Source organism: Sceloporus undulatus, chromosome 5 (assembly GCF_019175285.1).
Source record: "Sceloporus undulatus isolate JIND9_A2432 ecotype Alabama chromosome 5, SceUnd_v1.1, whole genome shotgun sequence".
NCBI classification, from domain to species: domain Eukaryota; kingdom Metazoa; phylum Chordata; class Lepidosauria; order Squamata; family Phrynosomatidae; genus Sceloporus; species Sceloporus undulatus.
This window is the reverse complement of record NC_056526.1, coordinates 183,824,144-183,844,187: the sequence shown is the minus strand read 5'-3', so window position 1 is coordinate 183,844,187 and position 20,044 is coordinate 183,824,144. Positions and strand designations below refer to the sequence as shown.

General features: G+C 39.9%; 1 protein-coding gene across 1 annotated transcript in view; it reads right to left on the bottom strand.

The window, feature by feature from the left end:
• MOB1B (MOB kinase activator 1B) overlaps positions 1 to 20,044 on the bottom strand; it is a 46,700-nt gene extending 26,656 nt beyond the window's left edge. Inside the window, exon 1 of the mRNA XM_042468004.1 lies at positions 19,802 to 20,044. Coding sequence (XP_042323938.1) covers positions 19,802 to 19,815 — 14 coding nt within the window. The 5' untranslated portion in view covers positions 19,816 to 20,044. The remainder of the gene's footprint in view (positions 1 to 19,801) is intronic.

The window sequence follows — 20,044 nt, the reverse complement described above, 5'->3', positions numbered from 1 at the left end:
CCAATTGTGTATTTTAACCTGTTCCTTCTGTACACAAATAAGATGGCCATTGCGTGCTGCTCTGAGGATGCTCTAAGCACAGTGGTAAGGCTTAGAAACATGGTAAAGAGAATGGCACAGTCGCTGCTATAACTTTGATGTAATTCTTATATCAGAAATACAGCTGCTGATGGATTATCCTGCATCGTGTTGATCCTTATATTTGAACCAAAAACATTCTGCTCCAGGATGACTCGCACTGACATGGCTGAAGATACAAATATTCTACAGTTCACCCCAGAATGTCTTTATTCTAACCATACAAATGGTGGGAAGTTCAATTCTGAACATAAAGAACATAAAGAAAACAAAAATAATGATCACAGAGGATCTACAAGCACTAAAGTTAGAATCGTCCAAGCCATTGTATTCCCCATCACCATGTATGGGGTGTGAGAGCTGGACACAGAAAAAAACAGATATGAAGAAAATAAATTCATGTGAGAAGTGGTGCTGGAGAAGAGTACTGAGGATACAATGGGCAGCCCATAAGGCAAAAAAGTGGATCCTTAGCAGATTGAACCTGAACTCTCCCTGGAAGCCAAGATGACGAAAGTGAGGCTGTCACATCATGAGAAGGCATGACTCAATAGAAAAGACAATAATGTAGGGAAGGTAGAAGGCAACAGAATGAGAGAAAGACGGTATGTCAGATGGATAGACTCAATCGGGGAGGTCATGAACCTGAACATACAAGATCTAAGCAGAGCAGTGGAGGACGGGGAGTTTTGGAGGTATCTCATCCAAAGAGTCACCTTGAATCAAGGCCAACACAAAGGCAGTTAACAACAAGTTCAGTTCATCTCCACCCACATGCTAGCAGTACAGCCAGCTGAACTAGATTCTAGCTATTTTAAAGGCAATTTCAAATTTGAGTACTCTGAACATGTAATGGGGTCTTCCTAGCCGCTTGGGCAGACATCCTTCCATGGCTGTGTAAAGATTTGAACCCTCATCTCCCAAAGTGCCAGTCCATCACTCAAACCACTACACCACTCTGGCTTTTGCACTTTTTGTATGGCCCAAAACAGTTTAGGAAATCAACATTTCTTTGAACAGGGCCATCTTGTTTCCTCAGAAGCCAAACTGAATTTTTATAGTAAAATGTCAACTTCACATGCAGGGCCTAAGATTTCTGTTAAAGAGATTACTCTCCTTGAGACGGAGGTTAACAGGAAATTCATCTGCCTGCTACTCCAAATTACTGATTCAAAACAATACCTCCCCTTTTTGGCTGCCTGCCCAAAACAAAGGCTGAGCAGAGAACTTTTTTCAGCACATACAGAGTATAATCAGGACCCTTCAGGTATGTGTATATATTTAGTAACTGCTGCATTCCAGTTCCAACATATTCAGCTGCCAGATACTGCATGAAACAATTAAATAAAGGAGACTTCCTGGAATCAGTTAAACATTAGTTGTAAAAAAAATCAAAAATGCTGTGGCGGTATATTTTTTATATTACTCTCCATTTTCTTTCATCTTTCTTTGTTGATGAAACAGTTTTGTCTTATTAACAGTTCTCACTGAGCAACAATCAAAGTACCTCTGGAAAAATAATACTTATGAAAGTATCACCCATGCTTAGATAAAAAGTACAACACCTGAGATGCAGCATACCTTCGCAACTGTCTACCAAGAGAAGAGAAGTGACATTTTTCTTCATAGTATAATGATACAAAATTGTGATTCACTGTAAGCACAATCATCATTAATTGCTCAAATTGCTAATGAAGGCAGTAGCCCTACACTTACCTGGCAGTAAGCCCCATTTACAAGAAGTAAATGTAGGGTGGCAATGTAGTACTGCTAGGCTATTATTATTATTTTTTAAAAAATCTTATCCTCCAGTTGGTCCAAAAGCACTCTAAGGGATCTTAAAATACCTGTAGCAACATGTGAGAGGACACTGCCTTTATGCACTACATGGGGCCTTTACTACATGTTTTAAAAACAAATTTCAAAACTTTGAGAGCTTAAAGCTTTCAAAATTATTTTTATTTTAAAATACCTGTAATCAAATTCATATTTAAGGGCCTCATACTTATTTCTTAACAATAACCATGTCCCCTTGGTATCCACTGGGGTTTGGTTCCAGGACACTCCATGGAAATGTACTTGCTATATGGATACCATATTCTATGGATGCTCAAGTCCCATGAAATACAATGGCATAGTAACATGGTGTCCCTTATATAACATGGCAAAATCAAGGTCTGCTGTCTGGAATTTGTATTTTTTAAAAAATATTTTCAGACCATGGATAGTTGAATCCATGGATAAAGAATCCTTGGATAAAGAGGGCTGAGTGCATTACAATGCTGCTCTGGATCTATCCCTGCGGTGCCGCTACTATTCATTTGATGTGTGGCCTCTTCTTTTACGCAAAAGACGAAGTTCACTGACTATAATATAGGCCTTCCTTACAATTCAAAGTATTAATTTGTTCACAGGGTGGTCTCTCCTTTGCAGTGATCTGTAAAGGTTTTAATATTGAATATTTCCCAGTTTTTCCTAAAACTTCTGGGTCCCCCCCCCCATGGCTTCAAGGTTTTTTTGTTTGTTTGTTTGTTTTTAGAAATGTTACACCTCTAATCCCAGCTGACCAGACTAAGGCATGGAATGGGGAGGAAGAAAGGAGAAGCCATGTTCCCTGGCTTCCAGGACTACTATTATGCCAAGACTGCTAAAATTCCCATTACCAGTAGTGGCAGGAAAACAGTGATCTTGGCAGAGATCTCTGGTAATGGTGATTCCAGTTCCAAGAGTATCACTTTCTCACAGCTAGTTGCTGTTGACAAACAAAAATCTCAGCAGTTATTGCTGTAGAATATGTGAGAAAGGGGACAGAAAGTGTTTGTCATGTGTACCAAATGCATGGGACCAAGAAGTTTGTGCTATATAAACCAGCCAAAGGAAGTTTAAGCTGTAATTTGGCAGTAGGGTCTATTTTTGTCTTGTTTACTATAAAACTCAAGTCAGGGAGTGGGGGCACGGGAGCAGCTCTTTTTCGAGGATTTCAGAAAGGTCTTCCAAGTCTGGTCTCTGTTAACATAAAACTGTACATGGTACTACTTTTACACTATGTTCTCTCTTACCACAGCACATCACAATACAATCAGACATGCAAAAAATATACCGCTGTGACATTCTACAACAGGAGAGGTCAAAAGAAAACAAGGCCAAAGATAATACTCATATAGATGCGGATAGGTAGGGAGTGCAAGACTGGAGGAAGATATATTATGATTTCTACTGACAACTACAAATAAGGCATCTTCTTTATTCAAGAGAATGGCTCTGAACAATTATATTTCACAATGCCTCAGCAGAGAGGCCATAAACACTTAAGGATCTTGAAAGGAGGAGTTCCAAAACTGTTTCAATAAAGGATGGGACCCTATAGAAATGGGCTGCAAAGAAGAAAGAGACAAAACAAAACAGCCAGGAAGAAGGAAAAGCAGTAATTGCTAAAGATAAGGAAAGGAGGAAGTGATCAGTGATTTTAAATTCACATTTGAATGAAAGAAAATAGTAATAGTAGAAGAGCAATACAGAGAATTAAGGAAATGTAAAAGATGCTTCATTATATTATAAAATAGCAATATTTATTAAAGATCCAGCAATATCTTATGTAAATCTGAGTTCAACAGCACTTAACTTCCCAGTAAGAGTGTTCAAGATAATAAACCAAGAACTTTAATAAGAAAAACCTTTCTAACTCTGCAAAAGAACACAGAAATAATCCTTGATTATTTAGGACCATTTATTCTCAAAGTGGTAAATGTAACAGAGTTCTTAACCACTAGATGTATAGACAATCACGAAAGTTCTTCTTTGCAGTTTAGTTACATTTTCCATCACTCATGGCTTCCCTGGCAATATAGTATTTCGAAGATTCCTCCTGTATTTGCACTACACAGTAGGTAGCAGCAAAGTGATATACTACTTTAACAGTTATGACTCCCATTCTGTTGACAAGCACCAGCAGATAATTCTAAGTATCTAACCTTGCCTAAGAAAATTCTATTAAATTCATAAATGAACAGGCAAAGTTTACGGCACATACAGACATACAACCAATCTATTAATCCCCAGATTCCACAAGATGAAGTCAAAGTGATAGAAAAGTGATGCAGTTATTTAGTACAGTATAAATAAATCCTCAGATAGCAACCTCTAGGTACAGTCAAATATGATTAAAACATTTAAAAGGAGCAAGTTGCAGCATAGAGGTCTGCCAATTTTTTTTTTTTACTATGCTACACTTGAGTTACTTCTGCTCCATAACTAGCAACATCATATATCATACTCATGTAATTTTAAAAAAGAGGGGGGTGGCTAATGAAAACTGATATGTTTGTTCTCATAGAAAGCTGGAAAATGTAAATACACAGCTTTCACAGAGCCTGAAAAGAAAAGAATTGTGAATGATTAAAGAAAAAAGGGAGCTAGCTAGGGATGGTGGAAAACTAAGAACTGATGAGGGAAAGTAATCTGAAAGTAATTCTCTTGATGGCCAAACACTTGGAATAGAAGCCATTCAAAAAAAAATATTTTTTTTAAAGGGGAGAGTGTAAGCTCAAAATACTAAAACCTAGACTTAAGGATCAAAATGTTCCCTTCATTTACTCTCCTGCTAGCCATTGAAGGGAAAGGAGTAAAAAAGGAGAGGCAGCATTAGTTTGGGGGAGTATGAAGTATTCACCATTCTTGCTTAGAATATGATCAGGTACACCAGATCATATTCTCTCAGGTTAACAGTGTTCTCTCAGGTTAACAGATAGATAGATATCCATGATTCCTATTTATATTCATGGTTTATCCACTCCTGCAATGGGGGGGGGCACTATACCTTTAACCTCCATGAATGTGGGGAGCCGACTGTATTATATGCTCCAACTACTCAAGAGCTCTGAGTCCCAGTTTTAGGGAAAGGGTGGGATATAAATAAAAACAACAAGAACTATCTCCAAGGCCTCTAGAAGAAGTGTAGCTCTCCAAGGCCTCTAGAAGTAGTGTCCTCCAGCTGTCATCTGTCAGAGATTCATTATGTCAGTTCTCCTATATAAAGCTTTTATTGTATAATAACTCTGCTTAAGTCATGCAAGTTTTGGAAGGTCCAGTTTGTGAAAGCTTCTCTAAACAGCTTGGGACATGAACATCTCTTCATATATATACTTGCCAGAGAACTGAGGTCTGCAGGAGGTGTCCTCTTCTGTGTCCAGCCAGTGAGGTCAATACAGTGGAAGGACATGGAAGTGGGCCTTCTTGACTATGGCGCCATTATTTTGGACTCCCCTCCCTCGAGATCTGACTGGCACCAACCCTGGTTTCTTTCCAGCACCAAGCCAAAATGTGGCTTTTTGGGGACACAAACTAAAGCTTCTGGATACTAAAACATGTACTTCAAAATATGGACAGGATTTTAAATTGTATTAGCTTTTAAAGTCATTTTGTTTGCTTTAATATGAAAATGTTCAAAATTATTTATTTTGTATACTGCCCTGAGACTTCATGATAAACGGCATGATATAAATATTTTAACAAATAAGTAAAATATTTTTGATCAATGTATAGGAGGAAAAAGGGATAGCATTTTAGTAATCTACAATACAGTGAGAGTATGGTTCAGCATACTGAAACTTTATTATGCACCATTTGCAATTAGTCCCACATTTTTGCATTGTTGCATCACTCTTTTTTTCTAGCCACCAAAAAATTGGTAAGGAATGAAAAAGGAAAACAGCTGTGTGATTTTTCGGCAGGTATGGACAGGAAAAGGCACAGGAGTAGGAAGGTTATATGATTATTTTGGAGTGCCTGTCTCTGTTCTCTATCACTATTAGCTACTTTTACCATGTTAACTCAGTGATATGGTATCTTTACTAGGAAACCATTCTTTAAGAAATACCACATCACATCTTGTTAATCTATAGCCTTCACTGCAACCTGATACTTCCTGCTTCATATTGCTTAAGAGTAAAGCTAACCTCTATTAAATACATTCCTAATCATAACTTCAAGACATACAAGTTTAAGACAAAACAAGCATCCATCAAGCCTAATTTTTTGTCTCCAGCTATGGTTACTCTAAGTCAGATGATCCAACCTGTAAGCTTCCAAGAACATGAACCCCCCCTTGCTGTTTTTCTCCAGCATTTGATAACGGAGAAATTACTCTTGATTAAGTATACATAACGTTATTACTGTCACTGACAATCCTCTACAATTACAAAATAAGCAAGTTCAAATTACAGATACAGGAGGATGTTTTGGTTATGATTTCCTGCATGGCAGGGATTTGGACTGGATGGCCCTTGTGGTCTCTTCCAACTTTATGATTCTATGGGTATTCTAAAATGTATGCAGACAGTAACAGAATCATACCTGTTTTGAGTACTAAGAAAGTTTAACAAGCCGAATCCTAACACAACATGCTAAAACACAAAGTTTTGTGGCATTAATAATAATTTCATTGATGGTGTCCAAAATGAGGACAAAAGGGTTAAGGTCATCATGTCTACATGGAAAACTCTTATTACTGGGATAATGCATAAAGAGCAGGTGTCTTTATAGTACAGCAGAACAAGAGCAACTGCTTTAAACATGTCCAACTGCCAAAGGCAGTTGAGAATAAGAGGTTCGATAAGTACATCCCTCCAAGAGGGATGATAGTAAAGCACTAAAATGAGCCAAAGTAAAAACTGTATTATATTTATGGATCACTAAGTTGCCTAAATATCCTAAAGAAGCCAGATCCCGTCTGATTTTGGAAGCTAAGCATGGTCAGCCCTGGTTAGTACTTGGATGGGAAACTGCCAATAAATACCAGGTGCTGTAGGCTATATTTCAGGGGAAGGAACTGGCCAAGGAACTGAGTATTCCTTGCCTAACAAAACCCTATGAAATTCATGAGGTCACCATACGTCAACAGGCAACTTGAAGCCACACACACACACACAAACAAGGTGTAAAGGTATTTAGCCTGGGCAAAGTTTTGGCTAGAATTCCCACCTGACAGGAGTCCAAAATCCATACCTATCTTCCTGACTCCTGTTTATGTAGGTTCCTTTTTGACTATTATGGGTGGTGGTAATTGATAAAACTCTCTTTTAAAGTCATACAGTATAATCTAATGTTAATTATAATCCACTACAACAGTGTATTTCATAATTTAAACTGCAAAAGAAAAAAAAACTTTTAGAAATCAATGGACAGTTGACTATCGAATACAATACCATTTTGACTGTCTTAAATTCAGTCCTTCAGCAACAATGGCAAAGACCCTTTTATTCAGAGAGGTCTTGACATTTAAGTTGGTCTGTTGGTAGAAGTTGGTTATAACTGGTTAGCTGCTGTTTATTTCTTCTTGTTGCTATTTTAAACTAATTTGTTGATATAGTTTAACTGAGACTTTGTTTTTAGTTAATACTTTACTGTTAGCTGACTTCTCTTTTGGCAGAAAGGTGTGATATACTTCTAATAATGAATAAATAAATAATAAACCATTAGATGAGGTTAATGCTAAGCAGGATTCCCTTTCAATCAAAACCTACAACAATCACCTAGTGTAGCGTTCACTGTTCATACCAGAAATAATTTATTTCATACCAGAAATAAATGGAAACTGGTTAATGAAGAAAGGGCTGGAATTCATTCCCAAAAAGTTGGTGACTCGAACTGGGAAAGCAGGGGGACCATGTACTGCCAAAGATAGCTCTTTGTGTATCTGAAAAAGACCTCCACGTGATTAAAGTATTGTACAACAGAATGACAATTATTCAAAGAAGCATACAGACAGTACATGAATTACAGCAATATTAATTGTACTGAAGCCAAAGCACTGGGGTAACCGGAGAAATTCTATTTAAGCTTTAAAGAGTTATTAGTGTCTATAGTTTTTGACAGCTTTCAAAAAGAGAAACACAAAGAAAATGGATCTGCCAGCCTGGGGCAAATCCTTAAACTTCTAAAGCTAAACATAGGAGTAGAATGTATAGATGTTAGAATAGGTTTCAAAACATGAACAATGACCTCAAATCATCATAAATCAGTTCTCAAAATGACTGCTGCACCAGGGTAATGTGCCAAAGACTTCAATCACTATGAAAGCAAAAAAATAATTTCTCAGATGTTCTCTCTGTTGTCTCAGTCAGACTGTTATTCTAAAGAGTAAAAATGATCTGCTGTCCCAGGAACTGCCCCTCAACATACTTAGGTTCCATAAAATCTAATTCAACTAGAGATCAATTTGATTAATTTGAACAGATTTCTAATTCTTAAACAGGGAAGGAACTTCTTCTGGAAGAAATAGTATAACGTCAATAGCTGTCTCCTTGTGCCCAATGAACAATAATCCAAAACAGTTAGTTCAATGGAGAATGATTGTAATTATCATCGTCATCCCTGTCTTTTTCTCAGTTCAAGACTTGAGGCATCTTACAACAGTTAAAACAAAGCTAGAAATTAACATTATAAAAATTAAAAAATGTAATTAAACCATGAAAAATGAACACCTGTTAAAAACATAAACCATTTAAAATGTTACCTAAGCTAAAGATATCCAAGGGAGAACAGATATGTTTCCATCCAGAAATACTGTATAACAAAGGAATGACTACAGTGTGTTTTAACTAGGATTTTAGTTTGTTTAGCACTTTCACTGTACTAAGTTTCACTGTTTTTAAATCTCATCAATGCTCCCCTGCATCATGACCGAACAAGCCTCCATGGGTGATGGTACAGTGATTAGGGCCTCCCACTGAGACGGTAAAGGCTGGAGCAACCTATATAAGAGGAAGCATGAGAAAAAGTCAGTCTTTTTTAGTGACAACAATGTGGCCCTGAGCAGTTTTGGGCCTTATAAATCAATAGTAACATCTGGAACATGGCTCAGTACCTAACCAGAAGCCAGCAAAGAGCTTTCAGCAAAGGAGTCATTATGTTTGCTAAGAAGTTCCAATGAACAACCTTTTGATTACATTTTGTATGAGCAGTTCACAAACCAATTTCAAGGGCAGCAGGGACATAGCTAGGATTTTAGGAAGGGGGGGTCCAGACTAAGTGCCACCATTATAATGGGGTTTGGGTGCAGTGGCGCAGCAGCACACACCATTCATTTTTCTAATGGAAGGGGGGGTTCGGACCCCAAGAAACCCCCCCCCCCCCGCCACCCCCCTTGGGGCAGCCCCCCATAATGGACATTACAATGTTCCAGCCATCAGGTTACCAATGCTCAGATTAACCTTCTTATGGAATGGTTGGAGTTAAAATACCTGCCAAAGCTGGTAATACTGAGACCATGGGGGCCTCTGCAGCGACAAAGATTAATCTAAGAGTGCTCCGATTATACAGTTTACCCTGTAAGGAAATGTAATCACATCCAGCATAGATAAATGAACCAATTCCCAGACCTAGCAACTGTTCACTCACTGTCTCTGTCTTACCAGGATTGATTTTCTGTTGGTTGACCTCACCCAGCCAACCACTTCATCTAAGTCATATACAGCCACATCTGACTCAGATGTAATGAAACTGAGCTAGAAGTCATCTGCACGCTGAGGACACCTTGCCCCAATCCCAATGGAGGACACTGCCCATGGCTTCGCATGTCAAATAGCATTAAGGACAAGATCCTGCCCTGTGGTATCTCATAATACCATTATTACAGGGTCAAGATACAAATTCTGAATGTCAATGGCTCCTACTCTGACCTCATGGAGTCAGTAGAGGGAGAACATCATGGTCAACAACACTAAAGAACAAGCAGCAAGTTCACAATCCCTCATCCATCTCCCAATAAAAGTTGTCTGTCAGAATGTCCAAGTCCAATTGCAGCAAACTCTCTGTTCATTGGAAATTAGCAATTCACAAAAATCTCAGGGAATAAGTTCTACAACTGATATTCACATGTAGTGAGAAAACAGTATCAGAAAGAACTACATTTGGAACAGGGCTACAGGACGTTTTATAGAGGTCTCTTAACTCCTATTCAGACATTACAGGTATTTATGAGTACAAGGAATACATGAAGGAGGAAAACAAGAACAAACACACACCAGCTGCACTCCCTCTATCACTTCCATGTGTTGAAGAAAACATTTGCAAAGGAGAATATGTGTTCAAAATCACCCCAACAGAAAAGGGTACTTCCTGCTAAAGACATCTGTCCTCCACAAGTCGAAGGGAAGAAGAACTGCAACCAGCCAGCATGGTGGGTCAGAGATAGCATTGTTATATTTCTCTTTGCCCTCACAATTGCAACAGGGTTTTTAAAAATTGTTTATTTATTAAAACACATCAATACAAAATTACCCTAGCAACAATAACCACAGCAGACACAGATTGACAAGAAACTGGGCTTAAATGAATCAACTAAACAAGCAAAACAAACAGACTTCCCGAACTTCCTTTTATACCCTCTTCTATTACATTCCTTTCAGTTCGATCTATTCCATTTTACAATTATAAGCTTTCCTTCTCACCTTTTCTATAACATTCCTTAGTATTTCTCTATCATATATATTGTCAAAACAGATCATATGATAATTCATATATACATATATATATATATGCACATCATTTTCAAATTATATATCCAAATTATTAATTCATATTAATTTAACAATTAATATTTATCCAACCATTCATTTTATTCCCCATTCTTTCTGTCAAAAACTAACTAAAGATTCCCAGTCAATTTTATACTTTCCCCATGATTTCCCTTTTATTAGGCAGGTGAGTTTATCAATTTCTTTGCAGGAGTGCTTTTAGTGGGTTTGTTCCTGTACAACACAATGTTCATACATAGCCACATGAAAAAAAATCTTCAACTTGGCCTTCACTTTACTCTTTGCTTGTTGTTCTTTTAAGCTGACATAGGCTGATGTCCTTGTACTCAATACTGCAGTCTTGGAAACACTACTGATGGCAAATCCAACAAATGGAGTCCAGAGAACAATGGCAACAGCACCATCTTTTCACTATTCCGTTCTTGAAACTGCTATCCTGAGAACATTTAAAGTATTGAAGGTTCAGGGTATAAATGCTACAAATGCAGTTATAGCATATACACCCATCCCTCCACATTTATGGCTTTGACTTTTGCAGATATGATTATTCACGGATTTTATTAATATGTTCTCTCTAGGAATCTCTAGGTCCTTCAGCACAATGCTGTGGTCAACTTTAACCAAAAGTCACACTGAAGGACCTAGAGATTCCTAGAGAGAACACTCCACTAGGCATTTGTAGCTCCTCCAGTGCAATTCTATGGTCAATGTCTGGCAGATGTTGATCACAGAGTTGCACTAGAGGATCTAGTGATTCCTAGAGAAGTGTTCTCTTGAGTAAAAACATAGTATTTTTGTTATTTGTGGGTTTCCCACATTCACGGGGTGCCCCTAACCACAGTGAATACGGAGGGATGAGTGTAAATGCTATGACTGCCACCACCACTGTAACATATAGAACTGCATATTTTATCCTTCCACATTTTGTGGAAATGCCAAAGCAAAAAAAAATAATAATAAAATAAAAAAAATCAATGCCCAATTTTATGTGTTCTGATGACAATGAATTAATCACCATGTGGAGTTCTCTTGTCAGCTTCCTCTGTATAATCACACTGAAATGTAGGCTAGATGTCAGTTAAAAGGCCCTAAAAAGTCTCTCATGGAAGTTTTTTTTAAAGGAGACATGAATCATCATGAAGTAACCAGAGGTCTTGCAGTAGTTGTTCAATAAGGAAAAACCAGTTAAATTCAGATATTTTCCTTCCAATTTATACTGGGCAAAGGGGGGGCATTCTAAAGATGCATTTATTTAGTACAGAATACATCATACAGTAAAGCTGGGGCAGTAACAAGAGATTTAAAGACAAATATAAAATACCTCATTAACTAGTTTATAAAGCAATGTGCATGCATGGAAGAAAGAGCATTTCCAAGCAACACCAAAGGGAGCTCAAGAAAGCATATATGTTGTACAGAATATGTAAGCAAAAGCAGACACAGGCAGTATACTTTCCCATAAGAAAATGATTTTGCAATCTCTAGACAGAAGCATGCATACATATTCACACTTGGGCTGCCTGAAGAGTACGTGACACGCACTGACTTCTGTTCAATAAGCAAATTTTAGCAGATTTCTAAAAGTCCAAAGCATGTTTAACTTGTGCTCCCCAGGGGTAGGGAGGAACTGTATCAGCACTTTAATAGGACAGCATTACAAACAGCTCCCTCCCAAAGGTATTCTAAAGGCCAGAGAAGAAGGGCAAGAAAAAGTGGCCAGACTCTGCATTTTTCGAAAGTGGGTCGAAACCCTGCAGTCTGCACGACCCACTCCCAAGGTGGGCTGAACACCCATGGGCAGACCACACATGGAGCAGCATCAAGCCATGCCACTGGCAATTTTTTGTCACTTCCCCACCATGCATGTGAACTGTCGCACAAACACATCACTTGTGATCTCCAGTTACCCCCCATGTCCTGCCCAGATACCATCCCATTGGATAGCCGCTCCTTTGATCAGCCACACAGTCTCACTTGTGATGCTTTGCTGGTTCAGGGCACTGATGTGGAGTGATACACTGGCAAAGCACAATCATGGAGGCCCTCCATACATGCCCTCTTTGCCCCCCCCTTCACCCCTTGCCTCACTGCTGTGAATGTCTGGATTATGTATGTTGGACTGTTTTAGATTTGTAAGTCGTCTTGAGTCCCTGTACTGGGAAGAAGGCGGGATAATAATAATAATAATATGTTGTTGTTGTTGTAATTACATCAATTGGAGTTGTCACACTTTCATTTGTTTGCTTTGCCACAGCCTCGCATTGGTGCTGGGCTGTTTATGTGCAGTCTCAAAGATGCACATTTTATCCACTTATCCAGAGTATCCCAGCCTCTTTTTACTCCAGTTTTAGCCCCAGAGAACAACTTCATTTGGGTTTCCACCCCTCCTTCAAAGTGTCTGGAAGCCGCTTTGTTCTGCCCATCCTTTTCACCCCAAAGTCCATCATAACATTCCTATTATACAAAATTTAAGAGACCTGCAAGAAGAACTGAAAGATTTTTTTGTAAGACAGTATTTTTAGTTTTCTTAAATAGATCTGAATTACACAATTTAGAAAGGGCTTTTCTGAGAAATGGTCCTCTGCACATTTTGGACTAGAGCTCCATATAGGCGAGGGCTGATAGCAGTTTATAAAGGCTTAGGAAGGCTGGTTTATCATTTTTGAGGCTTCTTAAATATTTGGAGCAAGATTCAAGTGAAATCTTAGATGTGCTATTTATTTAGATTACTTAAACTTGATTTTGGCAAATAAGCTTGGTTCTGTGCAAAAAGCCATCAACTTTGGCACAGGAATTTATATGGTCAAAAAGCTACTTAGTCAGTGATATAACAAAAATGAGCTACTGAGAAATGAAGAGTTTAAGAAAAGTATGTTTTTCCTCCACTATGGGGTTCTTTTTTGTAGGCAATTAAAATAATTCTAAGAAGCAGTGGTATGCTGCCATATGGTACGCCTACCAGAGCTATCTTTAACATCTTTCTGGGAAATGCAGGCTATGCCTTCTGCAACTATGCAGTAATTTGTTCTTAAAGAAATACTGCCAAACCGACTTATATGAAAGTATGGCTTTTAAATTTCCAATGAAATGCTACTGTCCAACAGCACAATCCTATGATCTACAACACAAGGATACCAGCAGTTCACAGCACTGCTGCTGGCGCCTCACAACAGCCACACTACACATGTATTCTTTCTCCTCAACGAGGGAAGACCAGGAAGAAGCACCTTCTCTTTTTAAATCATTAAGAGTTCTTTTTAGAAATAGATATGTGCATTTAGTGCTTATTAAAAGCACTGCATCATGGTTTCCGCCAACCACTAACTGTCTGAGTACAGTTTGAAGCCTTCTAATTTGTAAGATGTTTATGTTTTGCTGTTGTGTAATTTACTGTACATGGTTTAGGAATTTCTAAATGAGAAGTGGTCCATAAATATTTTAATTACACCTTCCTCCTTGGTTAATAACCACAATGAGGTCCAAAGTTCTGAAATGAAAGAAAAAAGCTAATCTCTTTTACTCTTTGAAAAAGAACTGAAGAACAAAAGTTAGAGACTATTTTCTCACCCTTATTTCCCATCATGCTTATCAGCCATGGAAGCAAAAATATTAAAAACATTTATGTAAAGCTGCCCCTCCTTTTTCACAGACTTGGGCTTAAACATGTGCGAGTCTCCGTTTTCGGAGGGGGCGTCCAGAACGGATCCCCCGCAAAAACAGAGGATCGACTGTATTTTAAAATCTACAAATGAGTTACAAAAAATTGTAAAACAGCCAAACAGAAACACATCACAAGGTTCAACTAGACAAAGTTCAAAAGAATTTAACTATTTAATGGATAGGAAAAGCCATGCTAAATAAATGTATTTTTTAACAAACCTTTGAAAATACATGCTTATTGGTGCCGAGAATATGATGAAGGGAAGGAAGGTCATTCCAGAAGTAAGGCATCAGTCTGTTGTCATACTACCACAGAACTTTGCAAAATGTGACACAGACAAGACCTTATTTATGGATTATCATGATCCAACAGGACTATACGAGGGAAGATGACCTTTCAGGTAGCGTGATTGTAATTAGGTCTTAAAAGTCTCAAAACAAAAGACAGTACTGTAAGTTATTTTGCCCTCTTCATTTCTTTTTGCAAGACAAGGAGAAACTTCCAGATCTTTCTGAACAGTCAGCTGCTCTCATCAATCTCAAATGCCATGAGGATTTTTCTCAAACTGTAGTTTAGATTACTGGGTCTTGGGTTGGCTTTGGCAAGCAGAACAAATATATATCAAGAGCTTATAGTCAGAAGCTACCATAAGCCTTAATTGTGTAGAAAGTAGCATAAAGTCACAAAAGATTACTCTACTAGGTCTTAGCATGTTTTAAAGCAGACTTCTTAAGCAAACCATTTCCTTGTAAATTTGAAATGTAGATTCCAGTTATAATTACTGGAAATACAACAGAGATACACTTGTCCCTCCATATTCGCTGGGGATAGGAGCACAGGACCCTTGTGAATGAGAAAAAAATCACAAGTAAGAAAAACAATATGTTTTTACCTGAGAGAACACCTCTCTGGGAATCTCTAAGGCCTGTTACAAACTGCCAAAATAAAGCTGCTTCGGGTCTCTTTGGAGGTATGCTATTTAAATGATGCATGCATCCTAAGAATCCGGAAGCTGCACCAAAAGCTGCACTCCAGTACTTAGGAATGGAGTGTGGCTTTGGTGCGACCTCCGGACTCTTAGGACCCATGCATCATTTAAATAGCATACCTCCAAAGAGACCCGAAGCAGCTTTATTTTGGCAGTCTATAACAGGCCTAAGTCCTCCAGCGCAACTCCGTTGTCAACATCTGCCAGACATTGGCCTTAGAATTGTGCTGAAGGAGCTAGAAATGCCTAGTGGAGTGTTCTATGTAGGTCCTTCTGTGCAACTTTTGGTTAAAGTGGACCACAGAGTTGTGCTGGAAGACCTAGATATGCCTAGAGAGAACATATTAATAAAAGCCGTGAATAATCAAAGCCGCAAATACGGAGGGGCAAGTGTAGCTGTATTGGTCTGTTGTGGCAAAAATAGAGTACTGTGCAATAGTAGAGTTTAAAAAATTATTACAGTATTAGCTTTCATGGATAATATTCCACTATATATATATACACAAAATATATGTGTGTGTGTAGCACATGGAAGTTTTCCAAATGATTTTAAGAGCACTAGGGGTTAAATCAGTGGCTCCCAAACTTTGGTCCTCCAGATGTATGACCAAGTGGTTAGTACTTCAGGGAGTTGAAATCTAAAACACCTGGAAGATTAAAAGTTAGGAATCAATGGATTAGATGAAATGGTGCTAGCCATTTTAAAAGTAGCCTGTGGCTCAGCATTGTTTTTAGGATCAAAGAAGAATTAACGCTGATGTCACATACACTTTGTCACTATTCACAAAGGCACATATTGGCTGGGGACTCTGGCAGGGGAAAACTGTCCTATTTGTTTCCTAATGCTTGTCCTAGATTGATCATTCAATAGTTTAGTGTCAAGTTTGGGAACAAAAAGATTATGTCAACATTACTGAACATTCACAGAGGTTTTTGGAAGCATATACTGTACATACAAGTTTGTTTTAAAGCAGCAGTGGAAAACAATGGCCCTTCAAAGGTTTGTGGGAGCGTAATTCTAGGAATCCTGGCCATTGGCTATGCTACTCAAGGCTGCTAGGAGTTGCAGTTGAACAACATTTGGTGAGCCACAAGTTGCTAATGCCTGTTGTACAGGATCAGGGCTGAAAGAAGGTTTCTGCAACAAAGGGGTATACTGTACTGTTTCAAGACCCATGTCCCCTTTCCCAGAATTGTATTGTGTTTTATTCTGTAAGTCACTTAACTGGTTTGTGTTGACTGTCATAATTACACTCTCTCCACTCCTACTGGGAGGGACTGCAGATGACTTGTTGTGGTTTTCAACTCCAAACCCAAATAACAGAACCATAGGCCCTACACACTGTTTGCACGTCAAGTACCTAGCATCTATTTTTGTCTCTTTAGAAGATACGCCTATTTTTATGTTGTAAGTACTTGTAGCAGCATCTGTCCTTTCCCACACCTGCCTTTTACAACAATACCAAACAGAAATCAACCAGAAGCTTGAGAATTTCAGAATGCATGTCAATCCCACAAGGGTCCATTTTTTTTTACTTCATATGGTTTTAATACAGGCCAGTCACGTACTTCATTGTACATCTGAGGAAGCAGGCGGCAATCCACAAAAGCTCATGCTAAAATAAACCTTTTAGTCTTAAAGGTGCCATAAGAGTCCTCCTCTTCTATACAGAAACACAACACACATTTGAAAATGAGGCTTAGTTTTGTATACAAGACTCTACTTATACTGTACTTGTCAAAGTCCTATACATTTTTTTCTAGTGCTTCTCAGTGTTTAACAGAAGGAGAGGATATATATTTTCTCAATTGTAGGTCTCCACTTCTCAAAACTGTTTGATCTTTTCCCCTCACAGCAAGAGACCCTCCACAAAAAGAAAAATGCAGGCATCGTTTTTCCACTATAAAACACTCTGTGGCCTCTACATTTCCTAAAAGGACTTATATGGCTGCAAAGTACAGTACAGTACTATGCAATGGGTTTCTAAATATAGATACATAACATGTAAATCCCCCTTTTAACCAAATCAGAGGTTTGTCTATTACCATAGCAAATATTTCTTTTAAAAGAATGGGTTTAAAAAAAAACAAGAACAGTGCAAACAACAACATCAATGCAAGAGTCCAAAAGGCAAGAGGAGATTTCTCTGGTTATTGTCCAGGATGTCTAGCTGCCATCCCCCCTCAGTAACAACAGCAGCAGCTGCGTTAACTATCAACTTCCACAGAAAGACAACACATAAACACACACACACACCAACACCAAACCCCTTCTTCCTCCAAGTTTGACAACGACTTAATGGCAAATACCACTCAAGAGAGAGAGAGAGATCTGTGTCACAGAAGAGACTGTTTGGGAGAAAGAGTGATTGATTATAGGCCTCCTGCTTTCCCTTTAAAAGGATGGAAGGGAAAGCAAGCTAAAAGATGCCATTTCGTTTTATGACTACAAAAAGAAACCACAAGGGAGTCTCCAAGCTGTTGCCACAGAGGAGGAAGGAAGCGCAGGCAGATATATGGGCTACTTGCAAGACCAAAGCTCCCTCCAACACCCTTCTCCCCCGTTGGTTGTAAACAACCCCCTGAAGTTCATATAATGTAAAAGTCCATATACAAATACAGTGGGCCCTCCACATTCATTGGGGTTAGGGGCACAGGACCCCGTCAAAGTGGAAAGACCACAAATAAAAAAACACACTTTCTTTAATCTGAGAGAATACCTCTCTAGGAATCTCTAGGTCCTCCAAGGCAATTCTATGGTCAAGATCTGCCAGAGGTTAACCACAAAATCGCACTGGAATGCCTAGGAATCTCTAGGTCCTCCAACATGACATTTGGCAGAAGCTGACAACGGACTCACACTGGAGGACCTAGAGATCCAGAGAGAACATATTAATGAAATCCCTGAATAATCAAATCAGTAAAAGTCAAAACCACAAATGTGGAGGGCTGACTGTAATCACATATGTTATCATTTTGGCATAGCACTCAGACGCACCACCTGTCACATCACCTTTAAAAGAAAATCACAGGCTTTCCAGGGTACAAAAGCATAATAATACAAGCCTTTAAGACAGGAGGTGGTTTAGTGGTAACTAACCAATCATTTCTGCACTAGAGGTGCATCTACATAGCAGGAATAATGCAGTTTGACACCACTGTGGTCCAAAACACACAGCAAAAATAATCCAGTCTGACAACGCTTTAACTGCCCTGGCTCAGAGCCAGGAAATCCTGGGAACTATAGTTTATTGTGGCACAAATGTGTCACAAAACTACAGTTCCCAGAACTCCCTAGAATTGAGCCAGGGCAGTTAAAGCGGTCTCAAACTGGATGATTTCTACAGTGCGTTTTGGACCTGTAACTGTCAGGCTCCATCCTACAGAAACCTTGGGTTTGCAGTTTCACGAGGCACCAGAACACTTTGGCAGAGAAGGCTAAAGACTTTGTAAAACTACGAATCCCAGGTTTCCATAGGATGGAGCCAGTGTGATGTGGAGAGCCAGCATGCAGGACTATGACTCTGAAGACCAGGGTTCAAATCCTGCTCAGCCATGCATGGTGAACCCGCAAAGAACACCCTGCGACAAGGGTAGTCCTAGGTCAGAAACAACCTGAAAGCATACAACAACAACAGCACTTAAAGTGGTATCAAACTGGTGTGCAGAGTGTAGAGAGGCATGAGAGAGCACACTACCAGCCCAAGCCCCCTCCTTCCCCTCCAGCACCCCCAAAAGCCACATCCTCCTCCCAGGCAAGAGCCACTCACTCCCTTCCTTCCTCTTTTATGGCCAAGAAGAAGAAGAAGGACTAGCAAGACAAGAAAGAACCTGCTTTAAAAGCTCTCCTTTCTAGTATGAGGCCTGGGCAGGGAGACAGGGAAGAGAAGAAGGCTCCACACACACACAAACACACACACAAGATTAAACACTGCTTCCCTTGCAAGAGGGAAAAGGAAGAGGCCTGAGAAGGGAGTGGGGAGGGAAAGGGTATGTGCCAAAAACAGAAGAAGAGGAGGAGGGAGGGAGGGAAGAAAAGGAGGAGTGAGAAAAGGAAGAAAGGAAAGCTGGTAGAGAGGAAGGAAGAAGTAAAGAGAAAGAGGGTGGCAAGGAAGGAAGGAAAAGGGGAAGAAAGGAAAGAGAGGAATAGAGGAAGGAAAGTAGAGAGAAAGGAAGGAAAGGGGGAGGGAGGAAGAAGGAAGGAAGGAAGGAGGGCGAAAAGAAGGGGCATCATCATAATGATAATGGAAGCCCTGAGGGGAGATGGGGGCCGAGGGGCAGCACAAAGGCTGCCAGACAGAGGCAACGTCTCCCCGAAGGAGAACCGGGCGCCTTGGGTCTTGTCTGGTGGTTCGTGGCGGCGTTTCCTTCCTTCCTTCCTTCCTTCCTTCCTTCCTTCCTTCGCAGGGCTCCTTGGAGCCAGGCCTGAAGGCCGGCTCCTCCAGCCCCAAGGAGGGCCCGGGAGGCAGGCTTTCCCCTCCTTCGAGGCCTTGCTCCTGGCCTCTCCATCCCACGGGCCTCCCGCTCCCTCAGACTCACAACAAGAAGCTCATGGCGGCGGCGGCGGCGGCGGTTGAAGGCGACCGACAGCGAGTGCCTCGGCTGGGCTCCCAATGGCAGAAGCAGCAGCAGCAGCAGCAGGCGGCCCCCGAGGAGGGAAGGAGGGAGGAGGAGGAGGGAGGCCCGGAGAAGCGCGGAGGCCGCGGGGCGGGGACTACTACGCGAGGCCGGACGGAGCCTCCCTTCAGCCGCCAAGGACGGAGGCCTTCTCCTCCTCCTCCT